The following is a 24,948-nucleotide window of genomic DNA, read 5'->3' as shown; positions in this document are numbered from 1 at the left end:
GCATCACTTGCTTTAACAACCATTCTTCCCCACACTTTCTATTAGTATTGTTATACAATAAATGCTAAAGAGACATTTAAGTAGAAGGTATACCCCACAGCATTGATCGTAAAGGTTACATTAGTCTGCCTTTGAAGGTAAGCACAAAAAGTACTTCCAGCATAGTCTAAGGCCAGAAACAGCATCTATTTTATCCTGCAGATATAATGAAGACTTAAGAATATCAACTATGATGTTTTTAAGTGCTTTATATTTATTATAAAGTATTAATAACTGAGTGTATGGAAAATGATTCTCTATACTAGAGAATAAAATGACAGCTTTTACAAGTTATGCTATACAGTACATGAAATGCTGCATTTTTCAGCTGCTTGAAACAGTATTTGCTATACAAGCGAAAAAGGGTAGACTTAGAAGTTTATTATTTATAATACAGTGTGTTAGAAAGCACAAACAAATAACATTCAAAACAAACAAGCTCCCAAAAATCTAAAGAAATCTTTAGATGACATGTACACAGATTATACTCAAGTTTCAATATGCACATTATTGTTCCCCCCACAAGACACTCCACTTCACTGGATTGCTGGAACATGATGAAAATTGAAGGTGCAAGAAAAGCACCTCCCAAGCCACATAAGCATTGGATGGGCAGAACAGCAATTTCCTGAAGTGTTCTCCGCAGTCTTTGGCTCTACTATTTCTTACAGCCATATACTGTGGCAACACAAGAAGAGAGATGGGCTCCAATTACAAGTATTGTCAATGCCAATTCAGTTATCTGGGGAGTTGCTAGAGCAATTCAAGGCACTCTTTCCAGTGCTGCCAGCCCACAGAACCCCCTGTGCAGGACACAGCATTTTAAGAGACAACCAGGCTGGGCTAAAGCATATTCTTGAAGGGCATGGAATGAACAGTTCAGGACAAACTCCTTCAGAATGTCCAGTTCAAAGTTCATTCGTACTTCACAGGCACACCAGCTTAAGAGAAACATTCATGTATGTGTAGATAACACTTTAAAGCATACTGCTTCAATGTGTTTAGTTGCTTTATGGTTAAAGTGGTGTAACATATCAGCAGCTTTGAAGATAGTGTTCATGGGACATGTTGAACCAAATCTCACCATAAGATTTTAAGCCTATTTCACAGTTTAACAGTTGTCTCCTTCACTTTTCCTTCTCATTAAGAGGCAGCATCTACAATGAATCATCTTTTACAACTGTTCCACTTACAACATAAACCATAATGCAAACACCCCTCTAGAAAATGTACTCACAGTAACACTGTTTGCTCTGATACATGTGGTATTGACAGTTAATTGTAAGCTTCTCCCATAATATAAAATACCTTCTAGATCAAAGAGATTTAAAGATATTGCACTGTTGTATTTTACTTTTGCCTCCCAATCTCATTCCAAGTATTTACGGAACTGTAAACAAGTCATTTTTATACAGTCATCAGTACTGTACACCTGCGTTCCAAGGAACTGGAATTCAGTGACACCTTCGTTAGAGATACAGTAGCCTAAGCACAGTGTAAGTTCTGTCCAGCTGCCCTCTTCATACAGTAACCAACAGGCCACTCCTCCCACATTCACACCTTCAGCTTCTTCTTCTGATCAAAGTATGCATCAAATCTGGATAACGCATATTCCTGGAGAAATAAGGGACATTCAGTACTCAATACAATAAACACAGCTGAGTTCTCTTATTTGGGATGGGGAAGCATAATGAAGGTATTAACTGTGCTACCTTCCTAATCCATCATCTCAATGCATTAAATTAGTTCTATTTGGGAAGGATAATCTCTCCAGAGGTGTTCTGGCCTCTTAAAATTTCCTCTAATCTTATTTCCTAACACTATTAGCTGCTACCAGCATGTAGAAAAAACAGGAACTAAAAAAGTCAGGATTTCACTAAAAAGGATGGCTTCTGCAACACTTCCTGCAGGATACTCAGTGTACCTGAAAGTTATATCACTTTACAGCACACTAAACATGTACCAAGCGTTAGACTGATCTGTTTAAGTACAACAAGCTACCTGACATCGATATTGTTGCACACTGAATATCAACACAGGCACTTTGACTATTTCCAAATTCCCACTTACTGCATGCTAGCTTTCCTCTTGCACGGGATCTCTTACCGCACAAGAACACTTCACTGCATCATCCCACCTTACAATCTTTGATGTTCTTTACATTAAGGAAAGAGCACAAACTAGTAACAAATTGATTTTAAGTTCTACTCCACTTAGAAGATATTAGTTGCTGTAAGGGGCCACTTCGTTTACTTTCTGATAATGTACCACAGGTTACTTAATAGAATATACATTTTTAGTTACATGAAACTATGATTCAACAACTTACCAGGTAACCAAACTCAATGGATGAGATCTTTGCTTGTATAATAGACCACAGACCCCAGAAGAAGTGTGATGCAAGGGCAAACCTGAAATTACAAGGCTATGTTTATTGAAATACCCAGCTAAGTCACAACACCTTATTTCAATATCCTGTTAGAATAGTATTCCCTAGGTTGCGGATGTCCACACCTTTTCTTCAATTATGACATTATAAAAATAATTCCATTAGCTTCCCCATGGAGTAGTATTTTGTTTACTCCACTAATAGTGTATACCACATATCTAAAGTTTACAATGGAGAGGTTTTTCTTTTCCATATATAAATAGCTTATAATCTATCTTAGAAGAAGTTTCTCCACCCAGTGAGGTATACAAGTATAGGTATCACAGTGGAAGTTTCAAGGTACAGCTGTGAAAGACAAGTTACCTGTTAACTTCTATCAACACTTCTTCTTCGAGATTGGACTTCTCTTCATTGCTCAGATTTTCAAAGCCATCATGGAATGCAGACAGGTAACTGGAGATAAAATGAAGCTGGAAGGCAAGTAAACAACAGAGTTACAGCTCTTTGTCTCAAGACATATTTGCTTCTTTCAGAACTAGGCGGGCCTTTTAATAAGTTCTCATTTATTTTTTTCCAAACATCAACAGTGCTGGAGTTAGCTTTAAGATTAATGGTGGTTCTACTAATTGCTTAGAAGTCTGGTTTAAGAAAAGCCACAATATTAGGACAACAGACAACATTTTGCTACTGTCAACTAATTTCACAGCTGCAGTCCACAACTACTGGACTTTTTGTGGTAGGTAGCTACATGGCACAGAGTAAATATTCTATCCTGAATAGCTGTTATGAAGTTTCTATTATTTTAAAGAAAAGGTAGTCAGGACTTGTCCTGATTTCAGCTGGGATAAAGTTAATCTTCTTTCTAGTAACTGGTATAGCGTTATGTTTTAGATTTAGTACCAGAATAATGTTGGTAACACACTGATGTTTTCAGTTGTTGTTTAGTAGCATTTATACTAAGTTGAGGATTCTTCAGTTTCTCATGCCTAGCTAGCAAGAAGGCTGGAGGGGCACAAGAAGTTGGGAGGGGACACAGCCAGGACAGCTGACCCAAACTGACCAAAGGGTTATTCCATACCACGTGATATCATACCCAGTAGATAAACTGGGGGGGAGTTGGCTGGGGGCAGATCGCTGCTCGGGAACTAACTGGGCATCGGTCAGTAAGTGGTGAGCAATTGTACTGTGCATCACTTGTTTTGTATATTCCAATCCTTTTATTATTATTGTCATTTTATTATTGTTATTATTATAATTATTAGTTTCTTCCTTTCTGTTCTATTAAACCTTTCTTATCTCAACCCATGAGTGAGTTTTACCTTTTTTTTCCTGATTCTCTCCCCCATCCCACTGGGTGAGGGGAGAGTGAGTGAGCAGCTGTATGGTGCTTAGTTGCCGTCTGGGGTTAAACTGTGACAGGATTACAAGAAGTGTTGTATTTAAGGAAGTCATGGAGGGAAGGTCTTGGTACAGAATCATAGAATGGTTTGGGTTGGAAGGGACCTTAAAGATCATCTAGTTCTAACCCCCCTGCCACGGGCAGGGACACCTTCCACTAGACCAGGCTGCTCAAAGCCCCATCCAACCTGGCCTTGAACACTGCCAGGGATGGGGCATGCACAACCTCTCTGGGCAACCTGTTCCAGTGCTTCACCACCCTCACAGTGAAGAACTTCCTTACATCTAATCAAAATCTATCCTCTTTCAGTTTAAAGCCATTACCCCTTGTCCTATCACTACATGCCCTTGTATCCAAAACAGAATTGGAAAAGAGAGCTAAGATTTGAAAGACTGTGGACAATGGCATTTTATTATGTCTTATGTGCTTACCTGTTGCTTCTTTGAAGGATATTTAAGAACACTAGCTTTGAAGAATGGGTATTTCTCATACGTGTAATCATACATCCATTCACAAAAATGATTTCCAATGTCAAATCCTCTGAAAAAGAGATAAAAGACAGAGTACCTCAGTATTTGCATACTAGCAATCTGGTTTTGCTTAAGCAAACCTAAAATCAAGTTTAAAAGCACAAGGCTACTTAGAACTCACTGCAGTTTTGTTAAAGGAAGTAGAGAACTGATGACTAGAATACAACTTTTTTGGAAGTTATTAAAATCAATGAGTAAAGATGGGCAGTTAAAAATGAAAGCTACTAGCTACATGAAAATACTAGACTTTGCTACCAAGTTTTATGCCAACGGAGACAGTTAAAATACTTGAGTATGCACTACATCTCGGCACAAAGTCAGATGCACCTCTAACATTAGCATTGTTGCAGACAAAGAGGTCATACTTGAAGTATTTAACACATCCCACTTTTACATTATTGGAATTCAGGGTTCCATTATGTTCCAGCTATGCTAATGTTAAATTATCCCAATGACTCCACACACTTAGATCACCCTTAAACACAGGTACTAGATGAATGAGGTAAGAACAGAAAGCATTATGTGTAACCATGCAGTGAAAAACCCTAAGATTACTCTCATCTGCACAGATAAGATAGCCATTTGAAAGGACTGAAGGAAAAAAAAAAAGCAAAAGCAAACCTGCCCCACATACATATGTACACACACAATCTACCATTCTCCTCATCTCCCCACTTGCTTGCATGCTTTGACATGCAAGCAAGAAGCCACTGTGCATAAACAAGTCCTCTAGTCTGGACAACCAAGGAGCTCCAACAACTTTGACTCTGCTGTATGCCTATACTCAACACCATCAGGACCAGAGCTGTTCCTAGTTATATTTGCTGTCCACCACTAATAGAGCAGAACACAATTCACTAAAATAGACAGATAATCAGCAGTGCAGTACTTGCTCTCACTGTAGCATGTAGAAAGTAATACACCTTCCTGCTGAATAAAGTGATTTACCGGTAATTATAGCTGCTGTATTCAAAGTCAATGAGCATCAGCTTTTGGTTTTCTGAATTCTCTCTGCCTTCCAGAAGTAAGACATTACCTGAAAATTTTAAGATAATACAGCACATTCAATAAAGTCCCAGGAAAATTACAGAAAAGTAATACTGTATCTTAAGAAACATTGTTCAGATAATCCCAGTTATCCCTTACATCTGCGCAGAACAATGATAGGAAAAGCCAAGTTGCACTGGCTGTATACCAGCTCATTGAAAGTTGAGATATATACTATAAACCTTGTAAAGCTGAAAGCAAGAAAGTTTTCTTCTGTACAGGCAGAGGTAGATTTGTTCTCCCAAGGGTCCTGCTTCTCCAGTGTTTAGCTTGCAGCTAACTCAGGTGACACTGTCAGCCTTTGCAGCCCTTTCCAAACTGCTTCTTTCCACAGCTTGAGATCTAAATTATGCAGCTTCTCTCATACTGGCATAGCACTATCATTGATCACACAGCACTTGGGACAGGAATTGCTTTTCAGCAGCCTGAAAGCCAGAGGCTGATCACTTTACTATTCTAATATGCAACACAACCAGTACCCATAGAAAAGCTCAGCCTTTTCCTTTATAACAAGGAGATTGCTTTATCTTTCAATTCACTTTGTCACTACATTTAATCTGAAAGACATCAAGTCTGCCTCTGTCAAGTGCCAACTAGTAAATAAATCCAGAGTAATTTCAATGTCTGCAATAGTTTGTCCCCTCTCCACAGGTACATCTGTTCTCCATGCCACACCCTTGCACCAACTGAACAAGCAGTTTTTCACAGACCCCCACCCACTCCCCGCCTTGGAAATTTAGGTTCCAAAGGTTGCCCCAGCCTTATCATGCTCTGATTTCTCCAGTACTGCAAGGAGACCTCAGACTCCACCACTATTGAGCTAGCTCTTCAGACCTCAGATCAGTGGCTTTTTCCCCCTTCTGCTACCTACCCTTATGTGCCTATCCTCCAGGGCAATCCTCTTCCAGGCCAGTTACTCAGCCTTAGCTAACAAGGCTGGGACTCCCGAGAACAAAACAGCCCCGCATATAGTCCTAGTATAGCATCCTTCCAGCTCAGCCCAGCTTACCCACTGTACAGGTGACACAGAGCACAAACACAGCATATACAACACCTTCAGGCCTGCCTTCTTTTCATCTCTTTAGAGAACTGGCTCAGAAAAATTGTTACTCCCACCATGACTCCTAGAGAGAGCACACTAAAAAAAGGTGGATAAGGTTTTCCTAATGTTTCTTACCAGAGCAAGCTGAGAACTGCTGAGTCAAACTACCCTAGTCTCCATTTTTACCACTCACTGTACTTTTTCTGTATCTTTCTTTTAAAAGGACTAAAGTATATCCTACCCTGATGATGTATATTGCAGACAGCTAAGAAAGGTACGGTCTTACCAGAAAACACCCAAGGCTCTCATGATCAACTGACCTGTACTAACAGAGCATGTGTACATGCTTGGCTTAATCCAGTTATGATACCAGACATTCTCTTAATCAGCATGAAGGGCTGCTGAAGCCAATGCACTTTGCCTTGCAACTGTTGCACACTGGGAGTGCACAGGCTACTGTTTCAGGTCAGCTGCCAGGGAAATACCTGGATAATGTGACTACCTCTCAGAAAGCAAACAAGTGACCAGAAAAGGCTTAATACTGCATCATTGAACAAGGTAATGAAATATTAGCAGCTTACCTTCTTGACAGTCATTATGGCAAAACACAACTGGTGATGAAGTAGCTTCAAGCATAGCTCTGGGAAATAGCGATACAGGATTGTGTAAGTAACAAATCACCAAGTTCAGTTCCACTTCCAAGTAAAGAATGGATTTTGTTGTAAGAATTTGAAGCGCTATTCATTTCTAGCAAGACCCTATTTTCTCAATTAGGAGCCCAAAATCAGGACAATGAAGTTGGACTTCACTGATCAGCAAGTCAGATCAGCAATTGATCATATCAATTCATAGTCATATGAGACTCAGGCTGGTGACAGAACCAAAACCAATCCCCAACTTGTAAAGTAAAATGAATATAGGGTATTATACTGTATAAAGGGTTTGAACAAGTATATAAATTCATACTGAAACTGTGCAAATTGGAAGATAGTGGTAGACAAAATAAGCCTACCTTAGATTTTTCATTTCCTGGGGGAGATTGTAACTGAGGAGTTTGTTCAGTTTTCTAGTTCTGGACTCTCTGGTAAATTTAATCCTCAGCACTTGATTTAGATATCTGTTAAATAGAGACAACAGTACAGCATTTGTGACAATAAGTACATTAGTCTTCCCATACTAAGATGCCATTTAAACTAAAAATCAAGAAAGTTTAAAAAAGTTACTAAAAATGTTACTATTCTTCAAGGTAATTTAAGTTCCTCAAGTAACTATGAAACAGTTTCTGGGTACAGGGAGAGCTTGTGCTCTCAGGCATTCAGGAAGAATGATCTGCTTATCAAAATTACAAAAGGCCACATTTTTCCCTGTACTTCTATGTATTGTGTAACTTACTTTTCCATTGTTCCAAAAAGCCACTTAGGTTCTTTATTAAATGGCATCTTCATGCCATGAAATCTAGCCATCTTCTCAGCTATTTCAGCAGATATGTCAGGTAAGCTTAGTTCTTCAGTACTTAGCTTCCTGCTCTGTAATAAAATACAGTATTCTTAAAATACAGTTAATTAATTACAAAAGCATGATTAATTACAAACACTAGCATTTGTCTCTATATAGTATAGTATAAAATACTAGCACACTACTCAAGCAATAGACTTTTTTCATCCCAAATGAACTTACAAAACTGCTGTCTTTGAAAAAGCCAGGTTAGCCAGTCTAGCTTACTTATGATTTAAGTCAATTCTCTTCTAGATCAAGACCTGGGGAATATCACATCTCACACTAAGAATATCTTCAAAGCAGATTGGGTATAAATACTTAAGAACATCAAAAGCATCTGCTCTTGTTGCTGTTAAAGGAAAGTGTTACTCCATAGCTTCCAATGCTATGTTTGGTATCTAACAGGCTTTTTATCTTCATTTATTAGTCTCTGCTGAAGAGTTTTTAGATATCTCTCCCTGGCAAGAGCTATATTTGGGCTCTCCAACACCCACTATAACCGCATCAAATTACAGCTAGCAATTACTACGGGCTGCCAAGTATTCCATTCCCACATCCCTGCTTTTCCAGGCAGTCCAGAGACCTTCTTGTCACGATCAATTAAAACAGCTACCAGCAGCCCACTAACTAATCATGAACAGGACTTACGGGAATGAATTCCTCCAGTCGCCCTTGTGGAAAGATTCCATACAGCTTTGGGCCAAGAGCTCGCTCTGCAAGAATGGCAAACATAACACTTTCCAGAACCATGGCTTCTGCCCCCTACAAAAAAACAAACAAACAAACAAAACAAAAACCCCCAAAAAACCACCAAACAACTTAAAGTGTTAGTTGGTGCTTGCACAGAAATGAATTTAGGTGTGCACAATCGCTAAACTGCTGCAAAGGGAGAAATTTTAGTGTTAGCTTTAAAAAGAAGACTCAACATTTTACTAACCAAAGTTTCTTGACTAATAACAACTCGTACTTAGCATGGGAGCAATACAAATATTTTGCTTTGAAGTTTAAAGCTGGGGAGGAAAATACGTATTACTTAACAGGTACTGTTGGTGGGCCAGGTCAAAGCAAAACTACACAAAAAACAAAACACCCTCTCCTCCCTAACCTGTGGGAACTCTGCAAATTCATTTCCTGAAGGAGTTTATCCTACTGAAGCACAGCACAGGAACTATAAATATTATCCTTGGCTATTTTAACACACTTTGGAACACTGCCTCACAAAAGGACATTTTAACTATGCAAGTGAATGAAGTGAATGACTGAACTAACCAATTTTTCATTTAGAAGAATGACTTAGGATTTGTTTCCATTAAGCACATTTTAGATCTTCTCTTTTTTTTTTTAAGGAAACAGAATAATTTAAACTCCTGCTAAGAAGCATGTGTGTGTGAATGAACATTCTTTCTTTTCTACCTCTAAACATACCTCAAGTTTCAATAACTTTTCTTCAAGGTTTTCCTTACATCAATAAACTCAGTCCACAACAATCACAAGCAGACAGCTTTTTAATGACTCCTTAAAAATTAATAGAAATATGAAATACATCTCAAATACAGTTAAAATCACTAAGTATAGTTTTCTTGATGGGTAAGATTAGCTGTAAGTAAACAGAGAAGCCACAGTATAAATCACTATTTCTGGCAACTATGTTAACCAGAATCCAGCTGTACTCAAATCCTAGAGGTCTGCTAAGCCTCTGACTACTTTTGAGCAACTCCTCTCTGTCTGACCCATGACACTTAAAAGCATAAGAATTAAGAGCACAAAATTAAGAAAGCTCTCAGATATTTCAGACTACAGAGCCTTGTGCATTACTGTAGTCACTGCAGTCTCAGACAGTAAATAACTCACTCTATACAAGTTCCATTCCTGAGTATGCTTCACGCAGTTCCATTGATAAGTTTTTATTACTGGCCTACACATTATTTCAGCAGCTTCAAGAAATTCTGGCATTTCATATTGAAGTGTAGGAAAGACTCATGTAACGATGTCCTGAAGCATTAACGTCAATAAAAAGTAAGAGTCATCAAGAATACCAATTGAGAGTTGAAGATGATTTGCATATGAATGTATTGCATCCATGTCCTCCACTGTTTTTCCATCTCAACTCCTCCAAGCAGAACTAAGGCACCAAAAATACGTACTTTTAATTATTGCAACTTGCCCTCGCCACCACAGATCTGAACTTTTCAATTCAGCTCTGAAGCCTAATGCCAAGCACCAAAAGCAATTAGATACAGGTTACTGAATGTCTACTCCATTAACAGCCGATACTGAATTTGTCTGTGCCTTGTACAACACCAGGGTGTTTTAAAAGTCTGATTACAGCAATCCTGTCAGCTGTTCCCATTGAGATGTCAGTTCCTTGTTTTCACATCTTACTGAAAAAACAACTCATGATACCTGGATAACAGCAAGTGCCAAAGAAATGTTCTTCATTAAGATGTCCCTTAATGCATCAGAAGTGACAACTAGAAATAGTGAAATTTCCAATTACTCAACAGTGCACTTCTGCGTTACTTCTGCCACATGTCTGCCTAGCCCTAGTCCTTTAAGACATGCTTAAAAATTTAGAACCTTCAGATAACCCACAACTATGCAACTGCAAGTTTGTAAACTTCTGTGACAGCACTGTTAACAAGGATGACTGCATTTCTCCATGAAAGATCTGCTTCAAGATTAAAGTTACAGGCAAGTATTATCTAAAAGCAGCAGCATAAGAATATTCATGTTTGAATGCTCTGGTGCCCGACTCTTAAAAGACAAAAAAGTTTAGAGCACCAAAAGAACTTCCTCTACTGTAACAGAATGGTCACTTGAGAACAAGTCCAATGAAAGCTCTGGAAGAATACCATCTGTGGATCTCAGGCACAAAGGCTTCTCCTTCATAATACCTGATGGACCTTTTAGCAAGTCTCCACTCGACACACTACCGTCAAGTATAGGCATGGAAATAAACTACTAAAGGACATTAGAAAATTTTATAGCTTACTTCATATGGACACAGAACAAATCTAAGTAACTCTTCAGTTAAATGTTCACCTGATGACTTTTTTAAAGCATCAAGAATTTACTTAAGTAAATTACATATCTCAATGCCTTCAAATACTTTGCAATATACTTATACTGCCAAACAGCCACCTGTTGTTTTAAGCTCTGAAGCTCTCCATTTTCATCAGTTTCAAACAGATGTAACCACGAGCACTTGTATTTAAAACAAGCTTCTGGAGAAGATTTGACCACTCACACTTTTAAACAAATACTTAGAGCTGAATGTTGCATTTCAAAACTAAGAGTTATAAACATTGTTTACAAAACTTTTCCAGCATGCAACTCCCATTCAGGCAAGGAGAGATCAAAAGCCTTTCTATACCAGCTGGAACTGAGGCTTCTTCTGCTTTATTCTTGCTTCAACAAAAAGCTCACTATAAAAATACATGAAACTAGTATTTTGAGGAAAGTTGCCACTAACTATAGCAAAACCAAGGTAAAACATAGATAATCCCAGTTAAAAGACCTTATGACCTGACTATCCCATCTCTAGTCACAGTCATCAAACACCAGGCAGCTCAGAACAGCTACAATGCTTTTGCTAGTGATTCAGAACATTTTTGGATTATGCAGAGGTTTTTCTTCTCTCCAAAGGATGATATTAACTCCTTTGTTCAAGTGTACCTACAATTTTTACCTAGACTCAAGAAAATTAACAAATCCATCCTGACAGGAATTCTCAAGTATACCAATCCAACAGTGAAGTTCCAGCACTATGAGATTAATAGCAGAAAACAATAACCTACCAGCACAGAATCACTATTTTCAGGCAACAAAGACAGTTCTGAAGATCAAAACCTTGCTTCCTGAACTGCAAAACTTGTATGAGCTGTTGGCACCAGGATGGGGCTTGTTTGGATTTTTGTTTTCTTTTATAACTTTAGGATTATTTTTTTTTTACTGGATTGGGGCAGGGCAGAAATCAAGCCACCTCCATTTTTAATCTCTGAAGAAAACTGAGGAATCAAACCAGTACATTTTTCAGTTCAGTCTCAGTTCAACTGATTGAAGCTGTTCCAGTGAACTTAACTCAAAGTTCAACAAAACTTCAAAGGCAGTTATTCAACAACAAAAATTTTAAAACCAGTTTCAACTCACTAGAAAAAAAAAATCAAATGCTTGAACTGTTTCAGATGGCATTCCCAGAAGGCAGAAAATAAAAGGGAAGAAAAGCAGCACTTAACAAGTAAGATGTACTTTTCCCTAGTAACTGCCAAAACCATTACAGAGCTGAAAAACGATAGTAAATAACAAGCAAAGCATCTGGTTAACATGCTGCAATGTTATCCCTTATTGGAAAAAAATACTGCCAGGGTAGAAATCTAGATTACCAAATTCTGTTCAGATGACTATGAAAAATTACACTCAGCTAAACGTTATGCTGCATGAGCAGAAATGGTCCAAATGCAAGAACTTTAAAGTATGCAGAACACAGTGATCCAAGCACAATGCTATCAGAGACACTTCATGTTCAAGAGGAAGTTCTCTCCAGCTCCATATACTTTCCTCAGAAGAGTCCATCAATGTACTATAAAATAGGGATTAGGTAAAGCAGAGTACTGATCTTCCTCTACTAAAGAAAGAGCAGCCTAGTGTTAGAAATAGTGGTACTGATACCAATGTTAGAAATGGTAAGAAAGCATTTAGGGTTGTTTCTTGTTAACATAGAATGCTTCAATCTTTCCAAACTATGTACAGACACTCACATTATAGTGTTACTCCTATGAGCAAATATGATTTCTTTTCTTCATTACTGTTTACAGTTTCTGGAAACAGCCCAGTTGGAATAACTACTGGTTTAGAACAAGGAGGATCACTACATTTCTTTATCATCTATAAAATTCTGTGAAATAAGCAAACTTAATTACTCACTTGCAAGTCATTTTCCTTCTGAGACTGTACAGACTCTCCTTTATTACAGGACCTCTATGAATGAGAAAAAGCAAACACAATGAGAAGATGAAATTTAACATGATTAACCTGCAACCACCAGAACAAAGGGAGTAGAAGTGCCAGCTACGATTAACTAGATGTCTCAACACTGTCTTGATCTGTGACAGCTACAGCACTAGCATCCATCTGACCTCTGGCCACCACACTACTTCAAGAATTCCAAAATCTTTCAAAAGGATGTGCCACTGAGACCAAGCCGCTCCTGTAAATAGCCTGAGAGCTGATTTTCAGGTATGTTTTTATTGTTTTCCAGTACTATAAAACAAGATTTCAATGTATCATAAGCTTAGAGGAACATTTTTAATTAAGAGAAAATTAAGTCCCTCTACATGAGATCTGGGATGGTATTCTTCTTGCAGCTAAAGCACTTAAGAGACATTACAGAGATTACGTAAAAGCCTTAGAAGGACTATTAGAATAGGCATGTTACAAAACTTGCAAAGCAGTTGCTTTTTTCTGTTACCTTATTTTCCAAATTTCTTGTGACTAGAATTTCCTTATTTACAGTATGCTGTCTACGCTATATGTACAATGTACCACTGGAAGAAAAATCTTGGATTTGCACAGCAAATGAACTGCCCATGTAAGCTAAAGATGTCTCAGTAAGAACTGCAGTATACTAGCAAAACTTTAACAAATTCCATGCATAATGTATTGTGCTAGGATTGTTAACAGTCATTATAAAGCAGTTTCAGAGTATCAAACCATACCCTCAGCAACTAAACCCTCAATGGCACATGCTTTTAATAAAGCTGCACATTTAAAATTCAAGATGTAATAAAAACCTTGTCCTTTAAGGGGCTTGAAGGTAAGGAGAAGAGAAAGCAAATATTTGCTTAGAATTAGCGACAGTTTGTGGCTGCTATTTATGTTGCAATTCCACTGCTGACTGTTTAAACCAGACTAGCTTTAGAGGCCCATAAAGGTAGCCTGCATCTCCACCTTCTCAACAAAAACATTTGATTCATAGGACCGTATGCATACCTTTCTGTTCCAAAGCTCTAACATGTCCAAAACAAGGGTGGAAATATGAACTTAATGGATACAGTTAAGCAACACCAGCTGCCTTAAGTACAATACAACAAGCTAATGATTTACACAAGCTATGCAGTTACAGTATTTCAGAAGCTACAGAAGAAGTATAGTTAACATGAATCGATGGTCTTTCAGCAAGCACTTCCCATTCCACTAGGATAAGTTTAAAACAAAACAATATGAAAACTACTATTAGTTTATATTCCTTTCAAGGAAATGAATAAAGTCAAAACATATTCACTAAAGCTAAATGCGCAACTACTCAATAGTATTAAAGTCATTTACAGAGGGTTTCTCTGAACAAGCATGTCCTACATCAATACCACTCTTGCATCTTACAGATTTTTCTTGAACAGTCAGAAAGTTACTCACCATCCAGGAGTCTTTCCTGATTAATGGTGCTCTCAGAATGGTTCAGTTCATCAGAAGGTAAGCTGATTAGGCTTTTCCCTAGAACCTGAACTGGCATCCACTTTCCAGAAGTCATACTGCATAAAGAGCTAGCCAGTTCTGAGTCCACCTCAAATTAGTGTTGGAGATAGCCTAATGGCATCTACTGTGCCATTAGAAAGAGACAGTTAGGGATGTGTATTGCAGAGTCATCAGAAAAGGAGACTTCTGCAGCATCCCTTCCTCTTTTCTGTTCCCTCAGCATGGAGCATTAGTGTCCAGAGGAGAATGAATACAAAGTAATTTGTAAATAACTTGCAAACATGAATGGGAGCTTGGAGAGGATCAGTCTTCACAAGTGGCCATGTACTCAGCCTAGAATTAGAAAAGTCTCCAGTACACATGGTCAAGGAGAATGAAGTAAGCAGGATGCAGTTTTATATAACGGAAGTTTAAGAGTTTAAGTCTAAGAGTTTAACAGATGTTAAGGTGGTAGGATTTTGATTTCTGACTGCACAATTGCCTACAAGAACAGTGGTTCAAAGTAAAACATCTCATATCACGAAGTATTTGATCTACATGTTTAGCTCATGTGTTCTTGGCTAAACCAATCAAAACTTCAGTTTTTCCATAAACTCTAATAGCTCACTCCAACTTATGTCCAATTCTGGGAGCTATTTACTTCAACAGCAATGAGGAGATTTAAATTACCCAAATAAGAGAATGACTGAATAGCTGCTGGAGGTTTTTAATCACTCTATATGGAAATATTAGCATGTGTTCTACATCTTTATGATTTCTTTACATATTTGTTCAGTGCTTCTTTTATTGTGGGAAGTTTTATTCTCAAAGCAGATTAAGAATGCTCAATACAATTTTAGTAAGGGAGGACAGCTATATGCATAGAGACAACAGAAGTTGTTACAGAATCTACTTTGTGATCATGTAAATTGATTTTAAGGCAGGAAGCTTCAGGTACAAGACAAAAACCTTACAATGGGAGACATTGCACATTATCCAATCTCTGATCAAAAGATGACCAGACAGTGTTTATTTATCTGGCAGTTTGGCAAAGAAAATTGAGTTCTTCATCATTTTCTCTCCAATGCCCTGAATTTATTTCTCTTGTAACTGGAAGATGAGCTCCGTATCAAAAAATCCCAAATGATGCTTGACAGAAGAATTCTGTCTAGAGAAGGAACTTGCAACTTTTTTCCCCCCCAAATAAGCCTTAGCTCTGCTCACAAATTTAAATCTTGCTTTATAACTCCATTTTTCTGAGTTTACTCAGCTTTAGTAGTTTTCAAGACTTCAAGGTACTGCAATACTTTGATTTAGACAAATCCCTAGGAATTCAAATCCCAAGGAATTACAACATCACAAGGAACTGCCTGAGAGGTTAGAGGCAACCTATGCAGGGGAAACTTTTCTTAATTCTAGAAGCTGTTGGAAGACATCGATTTGAACTTCAGCATATGGGAACACAAACATTTTTAGATTCAGCAATAACTGTTTCTGCTTCTAAGAATCTGCCATTGATCACTGATCCCTGCCAGACCTGAAGGAACTAACTTGCTGAAGTCCTAGAATCTAGCATGTGAAGAATAATTTCCAGTTCAAGCCCTACAAAAGCCACAAAGACATCTCTAATCCTCTTCATTTCAAGTTACCATTCTCTTATGAGGGAGCAGAGGAAAGGAAGGGGCAGTACTTTGATATTTTGTTATTGCTGTAAACATTCAGATGCACAGACAGTAGCTGGTGCTCCTTAAGGCTTATTTTTAAACAATGAAATCCATTACTAAAGAAAATGAAAGCTGTAGAGAATGCTCCAACTTCAGAGATCTCATACTATACCGTGAATCGTGTCTGTCACCTGGAAACCAGAGTGCTCTAGGCACGATCGCATGGGCAAGCCTGCAGCAGAGAACACATGCATATACAACTAAAGTGGTACATTACCCCCAGAATACCCTTAACTCCACCCAACACAAATATATCCCCATAAGAGGTGCTTGGTTTCTTTCAAGCCGTCTGCCAGTGCCAGGGATTTGTAGTTACTCCATGCTACAAACAGACATGGACACCAACAACCACAGAAGACGTTGATAATTACAGTTACACAGCAGTCTGCATTTTATTTAGTTACAAAAAATAAAAGGCAGCAAGGCAGGTATGGAAAAAGATTTACCACAGAACTGTGGCAACCATTTATACTTATTTTGCGTCTGCTCACATAGAAATCGAGAGACTAGAGAGGAACATTAGGTATACAGGTTTGTTTTTCCTCATCTATATACAAGATTTTGTTTTGGCTGTTGCAAAGTAACAGAGGCCCAGTGAATCAGAGTTCAAGGTTCTTTTGACACGTGTAAAAGAATGGGAATCAATCCCCAAGTTACCTTTTGATAGGTGAACTTCAAAGAAATTCACCTTAATTTGAGCTTCTTTTTTGTTAATGCTATCTTATGTTGAAATCCTATCAGCATTTCTAAGATGTGGGAAGTTTTGGTTGTTCTGAATTTAAGTAGAAACACTACAGTTATCTGCATATGAAATCCAATCTTAGAGCCTGGACATTAAATGGCACATTGTTGGAGAACCTTTTGTTTCAGTTGTTTTAACACTGATATAGCCAACAGTTAAAGGTATTTTGTCATGAGGATGTTTTACTTTCAATGCTCCCCTTTACATTTAGCAACTAAGCTGGAGCAAGTGTAAGTGAAGCAGAGTAAGGCATTTCCCTTTTTTCAATGTAGAACATATCTGCATTGTGCCTCAAACATTTGAGTTTTAATGTGGTTAGTACTTTAACCTGTCACAAGCACAAATACTTGTCTTAAAAAAAAAAGTTCTGCTCAAGGATATACTCAAGAGAAGTCCTTGATTTTTAAACATCCATGCCAGTGCGACCATTCATAATAATGGCCGAGCCAGCTCAGTTCATCTCCCCCAACTCCCCCCAAAACAGTCATGCATACAAAAAATTGGCTTAAACATATCAGCTATGACAGAGGAAGGCACAAAGCCTTCCCTGTGTGGCAGCTTTAGCCAACTGGCATGGTTTATATTGGATGAGTTTCATGTACTGACATTTGTGTCTTCCAAGATTGATAATAAGCAAACTGGGGCTATTTTCAAACTGCAAAAAAGGTTCCTTTAAAAGGTGGCTCAAAGAATTATGGTGCCAGCATCATTCATTAAGTTAGTACCATGTGTCTATTTTTCACTTCTATTCAAAATTTTAACTTAACCTTGTATACATAAAACAATTTGGTGCAGATTGCTATAGATCTATAGTATTTACAGTAAAGGAATAAGAAGAGCTGATATCACTGTTTTGTGCTCCAATTTCAACAGAAAGTAAAATGGACAAGAGTTAAAACATGCTACAAAGGCTCAAACAAACAAGTGGTAACTACTAATACCCAGTGGCAGTTACAATCAAGTCATTAAGAATTAAGTCATGATTTTAGCATAAGGTCTCAAAACTCAACTTACTTAAGCAGTGTTCCTTAATTTCTATAGGGCTTTAAACTTAAGCAACATTACTAAAAAATATCAAATTACTCCCTCTTAACAGGCTTGTCAGAAGATTCTCCTTATGCCACCCAGAAATTCATAAAAATCCTAAGTGAGGTTTTCAAAATACCCCAATAAAACAGTTTGCTTATATTTTAACTTGCATTTAAGGTAGAGGGGCTGGAAGAGACAAATGTTTGTCGACAAAAATTGTGAACCTCAATGCAATCTGAAAGTTTTACCTTGGGACTTTCTCTGCTTACTTAACCTTTAGTGAACTGCACCAACAAGAGCAGTCATTTCACTGCCACTACGGAAATAAAGGAAGTTAGACATCTCAAAAGATCCTTCAACACCAAGAGTAGAAAGGTTAGAAAGTTATGAACACACCTTCAATTTTCAAAGCGAATTATTTCTGATTTTAGAGTCCAAAATTTTACTTTGATTTCTTCAGTAGATAGGGGCACAGAAAAGGCAAGTTAAAAAAAAGTCCTGAGGGAAGAGGAGGGCAACCAAATTCTAGAGTCTATTTTATTTTTCCTTTGAAATATAAGGGAAAGGCCACATTTCTTCACAGCTCTTGGGCAACGGAAGCTCTACCACTACAGCAGTTTTACAGCCCATGTTCCTACTCAAGCCTTCTACATATTAAGTCAGCATTACATTAAAGCCATTAATAATTCTGAAAAAAATTCTTAGCATCAACCCTAGGAGTCATTTTGAAAACAGTTTCTCACCAGTTTTTTCACTTTGCTTTTGGTTTCCCTTAAACTAAAGGAAAAACTATTTAAGCTTGAATTGATGAATTTCTACACACTTTTCTTGTTTAACAGTTTAACTTTCCCAACACACATATAGTGGTGTAGCCAAGCATTTCATGCTATTTCAAACCACTGCAATCTTTTACATATTTCTGGTAAAGTTTGCTACCATGGGAAAGTTAATACCTAACGAAGTATAATAAAAAGAACACTTTAAAGCCAGTTAAGTGACAGTATCCAATGAGATTCTTAATGGTAAGTTTGGTCAAGGCAGCAGAAGCAGGAAGAATGGGCTGAAATTTCAGGAACAGTCAATCTCCTGCAGATATCAGATCAGTTGTTCAAAGCAAGTGACTGAGTACTGGAAAATATCAAATTAACGAATAAAACTGTAGTCAAATAGAAACAATTGCCAACACCCAAATGTAATTTTATGAAGCTACAATTTTTCATAAGGTTAAACACTTATGATTATTTATTTACAATATAATCAAGTATCTAGCAGAGATGGGTAAGAGAAGATCTGCTGTACAGTCCTACGGTAATAGCCTGTAAGCTTTAAAAGAGATCACCTTTACAAAATATTCTTGATTTTAAACCTCACAATTTTAAACAGATTTGCCAACCACTTCTCTTAAGGTTTAACAATTCTCAGTGCTATTTACATTTTACTAACCAAATAAAAGAGAAGTAACATTAGAAGATTTCGACAAACATCTGGCTAAGCTTCTATGCCAGCTACAAGGCATATCACACATTTAGGAAAGCATGTTTTGGAATGAGATTGCTTCTTTTTTTTTTTTTCCATTTTGTGCTTCATTTTTATTCTAACACTATAGATCAAGTTTTCCAGCAACACAATTACCCATGAGATCTAATAAAATGCTTGAGCACTGTACAAGTTTGACAAAACCTTCAACTTTAATCTCCGAGATTCGTAAGTAATACCAAGGTTAAAATTAAGCAGTTTAGTCTCTTGCAATCTTGCTAGTTATGTCAAAGTCCTACATACCGTACAGAAGCAAACTTTAGTAACTTTCCTGAAACACCACGGTCCAAACTTAATACCATAAACAAAACATTACTGATCAAATGGACAGCAAGTGAGCCTTCAGCTGATATACGCCAGTCAGGATCTGTATAGAAAGGAGTGTAAGTTCTAGACAATAACAAACTATAAAGAAAACTGCTTTAAGCTAACAATCTAGCCTGCTACCACTAAAACACATTCCCAAAAGGATAAAGCAGCACACACTTGAGTGTGTCACAAATGAGGATCTCCAAACATACTACAATTAAGCTACAGAAACCCTCCCACTCCCAAAGCACTCTACGTACTCACCATCTGCAGGATTGCACCATATAAGCGCAGGAGAACTTTCCGTGGTTCATCTGCAAGTGTCTCAATGGTATCAGGTAGTGAGCACTGAAACAGCATGTTGCTGAGGCCACCTCTATCAAGAGAAAGGTAAGTTTATCAGCTAACTTGGATGAGCATACATGTTTTGTTTTCTACAAATTAGAGGCGCACTAATCATCCTTAGTATGATTAACTGATCTATGCTAACATGAGCAAATTTTCCAACACTACTAATAACCCATAACATGTAAGGCTTAAAAAAAAAATTGGCACTTTTGTGCTTCTTAATATATAGTTCACCATCAAGATCTATTGATCCAAATTACAGCTCAAGGTATGAACAAACTGATGTAAATGCAACAGGCAATGAAGACAAGACAGACTGCTGTTAACTATTTTCAGGACTTCTAGAAAGTGATGCTAGAGACTTGCCAGATATACTTGGTTGCAGAAACAAGCAAGAAGACAGCAGAATAAACTTAAAAACATGCAGTGAGTCTAAACCCCTCAGTTTGAATTAAGAGCTTGTATTGCTGGGATGGAAGCTACAAAGATTAGCTACAAAGATTTAACCTGAATACCTATGCTACAGCATCACTGATGAAAGTCTTACTTATGCTATCATTCTTAGGGACTCGTTTTCAATTTTGAAATTTGCAATTAAAGCCCTTCTTTGTTTTAAAAAAATTGCTCATGTATTTGTCAAAACTAAAGTCACCCTCAGAATCTTATCAGGTAAGACACAAACTAGGGAGCCCATGCTTCAACCATTCAGGGGTTATACAAGCATGCTGGCTTTTCATATAACTACAGTTTTACAAGAGCGTTCTTACACGAAAAAGTGACAGCATTTGTTTTCTACAGGTTTATCAAGCTAGGTAGTTACTAGATTAGAGAAGCTGTTTCTTGATTTCTAGTAGCCCACTAAGAACACCAGTCTACTCAACCCACATTTTCTTTACTACATTGTCTTTCTGCACCCTCTTCATTATCAATATGTTCATTAAGAGGTTTTCAAATTTCTCTTCTGCAATAGATTTCCCTATTACTTCTTCCTCTACTGTAAAAGGAAAGAGTACTGAAACTTCTGGTGTACTTGCAAAAGAGAAATGTAAATCAGCTCTACTGAAAAAGCTTGTCTGTCTCGCCACTAAAGAAAGAACTTTTAAAAACAGATACAATCCAAATATGGTAGCTAACAGTAAAGGGATGAGGTAGCACAGATTTAAAAAATAAGTTATTTTACTTGTAGCATGCTACATAACTTACTGTAGTAACTCTAGAATTTAGGTAGTAGTAGCTCTGTCACATTGTGATTTCCTTCACAAAATAATGCAGTTTTTCATAACACCCAAAACATAAGTATTTAACATTACCTTGCAGTGAGCTTTGATTCCAAGAACCCATGGCAGATCCAAAATGCAGTGGCTAAAATGCAGCTCTTCGTTCTAACTTTACACACCTCTCAATGCTTTTCCAAATATTTTTCTGGGTTCTCTTACAACTCAGTGGGGAAGTAGTAAAGACTTTCTGGAGAAAAAGGCTATCAAGAAGTAGATGACCTGTATGTATTTACTGGGAGATGATACAGAGAAGAAGGGCTGGACTACGTATCCAAAGTCAACGATTGAGAAGGAAAAAAGAAATCTCAAGAATATAGGCTAAAACAGCAGTTGCACAATACACTCCAGAAAGAAGACAGAAGAGAACCAGGTGGCTTGGCAGGCATCCAAAAAAGGATTTTTAGAGACAAGAGATATGAACTAACTTTGAACCATGAAGGTGAGCAGGTAGAAAAAACAGACAGATGGAAAGGGTGTCAAATGAAGAGCAAAGCCAGACTATTCAGATGCAACCAGAACATTGGTTAGTTATACCAGCTACATTCCTGGCTTCATCTAAACTGTGCTAGACAGGTTTTTTTGAAAAACACTTGCCACCTTTTCTAAGACTCTGATGTAGACTTTGGTGAAAATATCAATACTAAAATACAAGACCTAAACACATCGAAACCCACTTTACAAAAAATACCAGACTAGAGCTCAAAATCCTGTACAGTTATTTAAACACATGCTCAGCCTGCATATGGTGCATGAAACCCCAGAGACTCTTCTTTTTTTATGCCACTCCAGCCAAATAGGAGTATCTTACTGAGGCTGAACTCCATTCAACAGAAGTTTCACTATAGTTTGTGCACTTAAGACTTCAAAAGTTACCTCTAATCAAGGAAATCCACACAGGAGTCTAATAAAAGGTATTGTTCTCCTGAAAGGTCAGTAGACTCAGCAGCTTGTTTAAGGGTCAAAAGGGCATATCTCAACTCTTATACAGATAAAGCTACCAGTTAGTCTACTGCTACAAATGACTTAAAGGTAAGCCCTTCCAAAAGGGTCACCTATTTTCAAAGCTTCCCATAGATTTCCCCAAATCACAGCCACAGCAGTTAGATGTGCTTATATACTTGCATTCTGATTAGATGCAAATCTATTTCTTTGCTCTCAAACAGTAAGGACCAGACCCCTTCATCTGATGATACCAACTACCTAACAGCTGTTCATGAACACAATTTGCACTAATGCAGTCAAAATCGCAATGCTGACACACTGGAGAATGCACACCGCATGCTTGACTTTTGCAAGACTAGAATCAGCAAACCAATATGATGCTGCATTTGCACCTTTCATAGTTAACAAAGGTGAGAAGACTTTTGCCAAAATAAATGCAACTGCCAATTAGCATGGTTTTACACTTTTTTTTTTTTTTAAGTTTCAGCCCATCCTCTCTTCCTCACAATCTGGAAACATCAAGCCATTCTGAAGTGGTATCTCAAGGGGAAATTTCCAAGAAATGCAAGAGTAACTGTGCTAAAACCTAAGGCTTTGGAAAATAAGTACCAAAGTCAGCAGTACACACTAATAAGGATGAAAACAGAATTAAGCAAGTCAGATTACAGACAATTTATCAGACTAGTCTACTGTCTAGGAACAGTATCAGTCTTCTAAAAAATCTCACCCTTCATAAACTCATTATGATCATGTCATAATGACAAGAAATCTAAAAATACAAATACTATCTGCACTGGCTTTCAGTGAGTTACTCGTTTTCTATCAGGCTTTTAAAATACATTTAGAAATGAGCATGATGGGGTTTGATCATACTTTTATATATCAGAGCTTTGTCAACAGTTTATGCTCTCTTAGCTAACTGGGGGTAGATCTGCATATATTTTGTGTTATCAACGAAAGTATAAACTCTAGGAAAGCAAGCTCAGGGCTCAAGGGGAAAAGCTGGCAATCATATCCTTTGAAACTGTATGTGACTCCACATTTGATCAGGTAGAACGATCAAGCACTAAGACACTAAATCTGTAAAAATGAAACTCTGAGCTAAGACACTGGCTTAGCTAGCATGCAGGACTGATACAAAAGATAGACTACTTAATTCCGCAAAGAAGGCCAGGACCTCAAACGCATTACATACGGCTTCTAGAACATCCCCAAATTACATTTTCTGCTGCCAACGTGCTGAGTCACAAGTACTTGTTACTATATATGCCAAAAGATGATTCACGTCATTGATACACCGCATCTACCTGCTAACTTCTGAACTTCGGAAGCGTCAGGGCCACGCCAGAAAAGGCACTTTTTTTTTTTTCTTTTCTTTTCTCCGGAGGGAGCTCCGCACTCCGTGCAACCGCTTCTACCGGCTCCATCACTTCTACCGTCAAGGTCGGGGGCCCCTCCCCGGCTCAGGGCCCAGGCGCTGCCGCCGCGCTGCAGCACCAGCCACCTCGCACCACCACCCTCTCCTGGGGGTTGGCACAATGAACCCAGGGCCTTCCCCCCCCCCCGCCCCGGGCGAGACTCCCGGCGCCGGGGGGCCCCGCCGACAGCCGCAACTCCCCCGCCGCCGGCCGGTGCGCGGAGCGGGGGCACCCGCGGCGGCCCTGAGCGAAGGCGGGAGGCGGATGCGCAGTAGCTCCCCACCCGACAGCGAGCCTGCTCCCCTCCGCCCAGAAAAGCAAGTATAGGAAGGGTTTTTTTTTTACAAAAAAAAAAAAAAAAAAAGGAAGTAAAAGAGGGAGACGCTCATCTCCCGCACCTCCTGCGTGAGGAAGCGGCTGGGACTCCCAGCGCCCCACCGGCCCCGCCCCCCCCCCAGCGCTGACCTGATGGGGTTGATGCGCAGCTGCTCCTCCCGCAGCCCCCGCCAGGCCCCCGGCAGGAACTCCTTACACCACAGATACGCCCTGCGCCGCGTTCGGGGGTCGAGCGACGGCTCCTCCTCAGCCGGCGGCGGCGGCGGCGGCAGCAGCAGCGCGGAGGGCGGGGTCGTGGCGCCCCCGCCTCTGCCCGCCGCGACGGGGTCTTTCCCCTCGGGATCGGCGTGAGCAAGCGGCGAGGGGGGCTGCCCGGCGGCAGGGAGGACGCCGCCGCCCCCGCCGGAGCTGCAGCCGAGGAGGAGCCCCAGCGGGGAAGGGTCGGTCTCGCCGTTACAGAACTTGGTCTTCATCGCGTGAGGCGGGAGGGCGGCGGTGGCGGGGCGGGGGCGCGGCGGCCGTTGGGGCGAAGAGCGGGCGGGCGGGCGCGACAGCTCGCGCGCTCTGGCGCCCTCACCTCGCGGGCGTCCTTCCGCGGGCAGCGCGAGCGGCAAGTGAGCCGCGCGCTCGCTCCCGGCCCCCCCTTTTATAGGCAGCTCGGCACGCGGGCCCGCTCGCCTCACGCTTTTTTTCCTCCGTCCTGATTGGCTCCCGGCTTTCGGCTCCGGCCTGGAGCGGGGAGGGGAGAAAGAAGTTGCCAGCGAGCGCGAGGAGGGCGCGCGCCTTCTCCCGGCTCCCGGAGCGCCCGGCGATTGGTGCGCGAGGGAGCACGAGGCTCTCGCTCGCGCCGCCGCGGCCGCCCCCCGTGCGCGAGGGGCGGGCAAGGAGCACGCC

General features: G+C 39.5%; 1 protein-coding gene across 1 annotated transcript; it reads right to left on the bottom strand.

Annotated features, from left to right (window-relative positions):
• Nucleotides 1–233: 233 nt before the first annotated feature.
• On the bottom strand, nucleotides 234–24,527 carry CHKA (choline kinase alpha). Its single transcript, XM_010562574.1, has 12 exons — nucleotides 24,184–24,527; nucleotides 19,998–20,109; nucleotides 12,867–12,920; nucleotides 8,592–8,705; nucleotides 7,839–7,972; nucleotides 7,459–7,563; nucleotides 7,028–7,086; nucleotides 5,306–5,393; nucleotides 4,259–4,367; nucleotides 2,792–2,898; nucleotides 2,369–2,450; nucleotides 234–1,653 (listed from the first exon to the last, which is right to left on the bottom strand). Exons 1-12 carry the CDS (start codon nucleotides 24,525–24,527, stop codon nucleotides 1,594–1,596), a joined length of 1,368 nt encoding a protein of 455 aa, XP_010560876.1. The 3' UTR covers nucleotides 234–1,593.
• Between the last annotated feature and the right edge of the window lie 421 nt (nucleotides 24,528–24,948).

The sequence above is a fragment of the Haliaeetus leucocephalus genome, unplaced genomic scaffold (assembly GCF_000737465.1).
Source record: "Haliaeetus leucocephalus isolate CR32 unplaced genomic scaffold, Haliaeetus_leucocephalus-4.0 Scaffold161, whole genome shotgun sequence".
Lineage (NCBI taxonomy): Eukaryota > Metazoa > Chordata > Aves > Accipitriformes > Accipitridae > Haliaeetus > Haliaeetus leucocephalus.
This window is presented reverse-complemented; position numbering and strand designations above follow the sequence as displayed.

Excerpts from the sequence above, each read along its gene's own strand:
- CHKA (XM_010562574.1), bottom strand. The coding sequence starts at position 24,527 with ATGAAGACCAAGTTCTGTAACGGCGAGACCGACCCTTCCCCGCTGGGG. Across the intron at positions 7,087-7,458 it reads CAGGAAATGAAAAATCTAAG|AGCTATGCTTGAAGCTACTT; the intron begins GTAGGCTTATTT and ends GCTATTTCCCAG. Across the intron at positions 2,451-2,791 it reads GTGTTGATAGAAGTTAACAG|GTTTGCCCTTGCATCACACT; the intron begins GTAACTTGTCTT and ends TTGTAATTTCAG.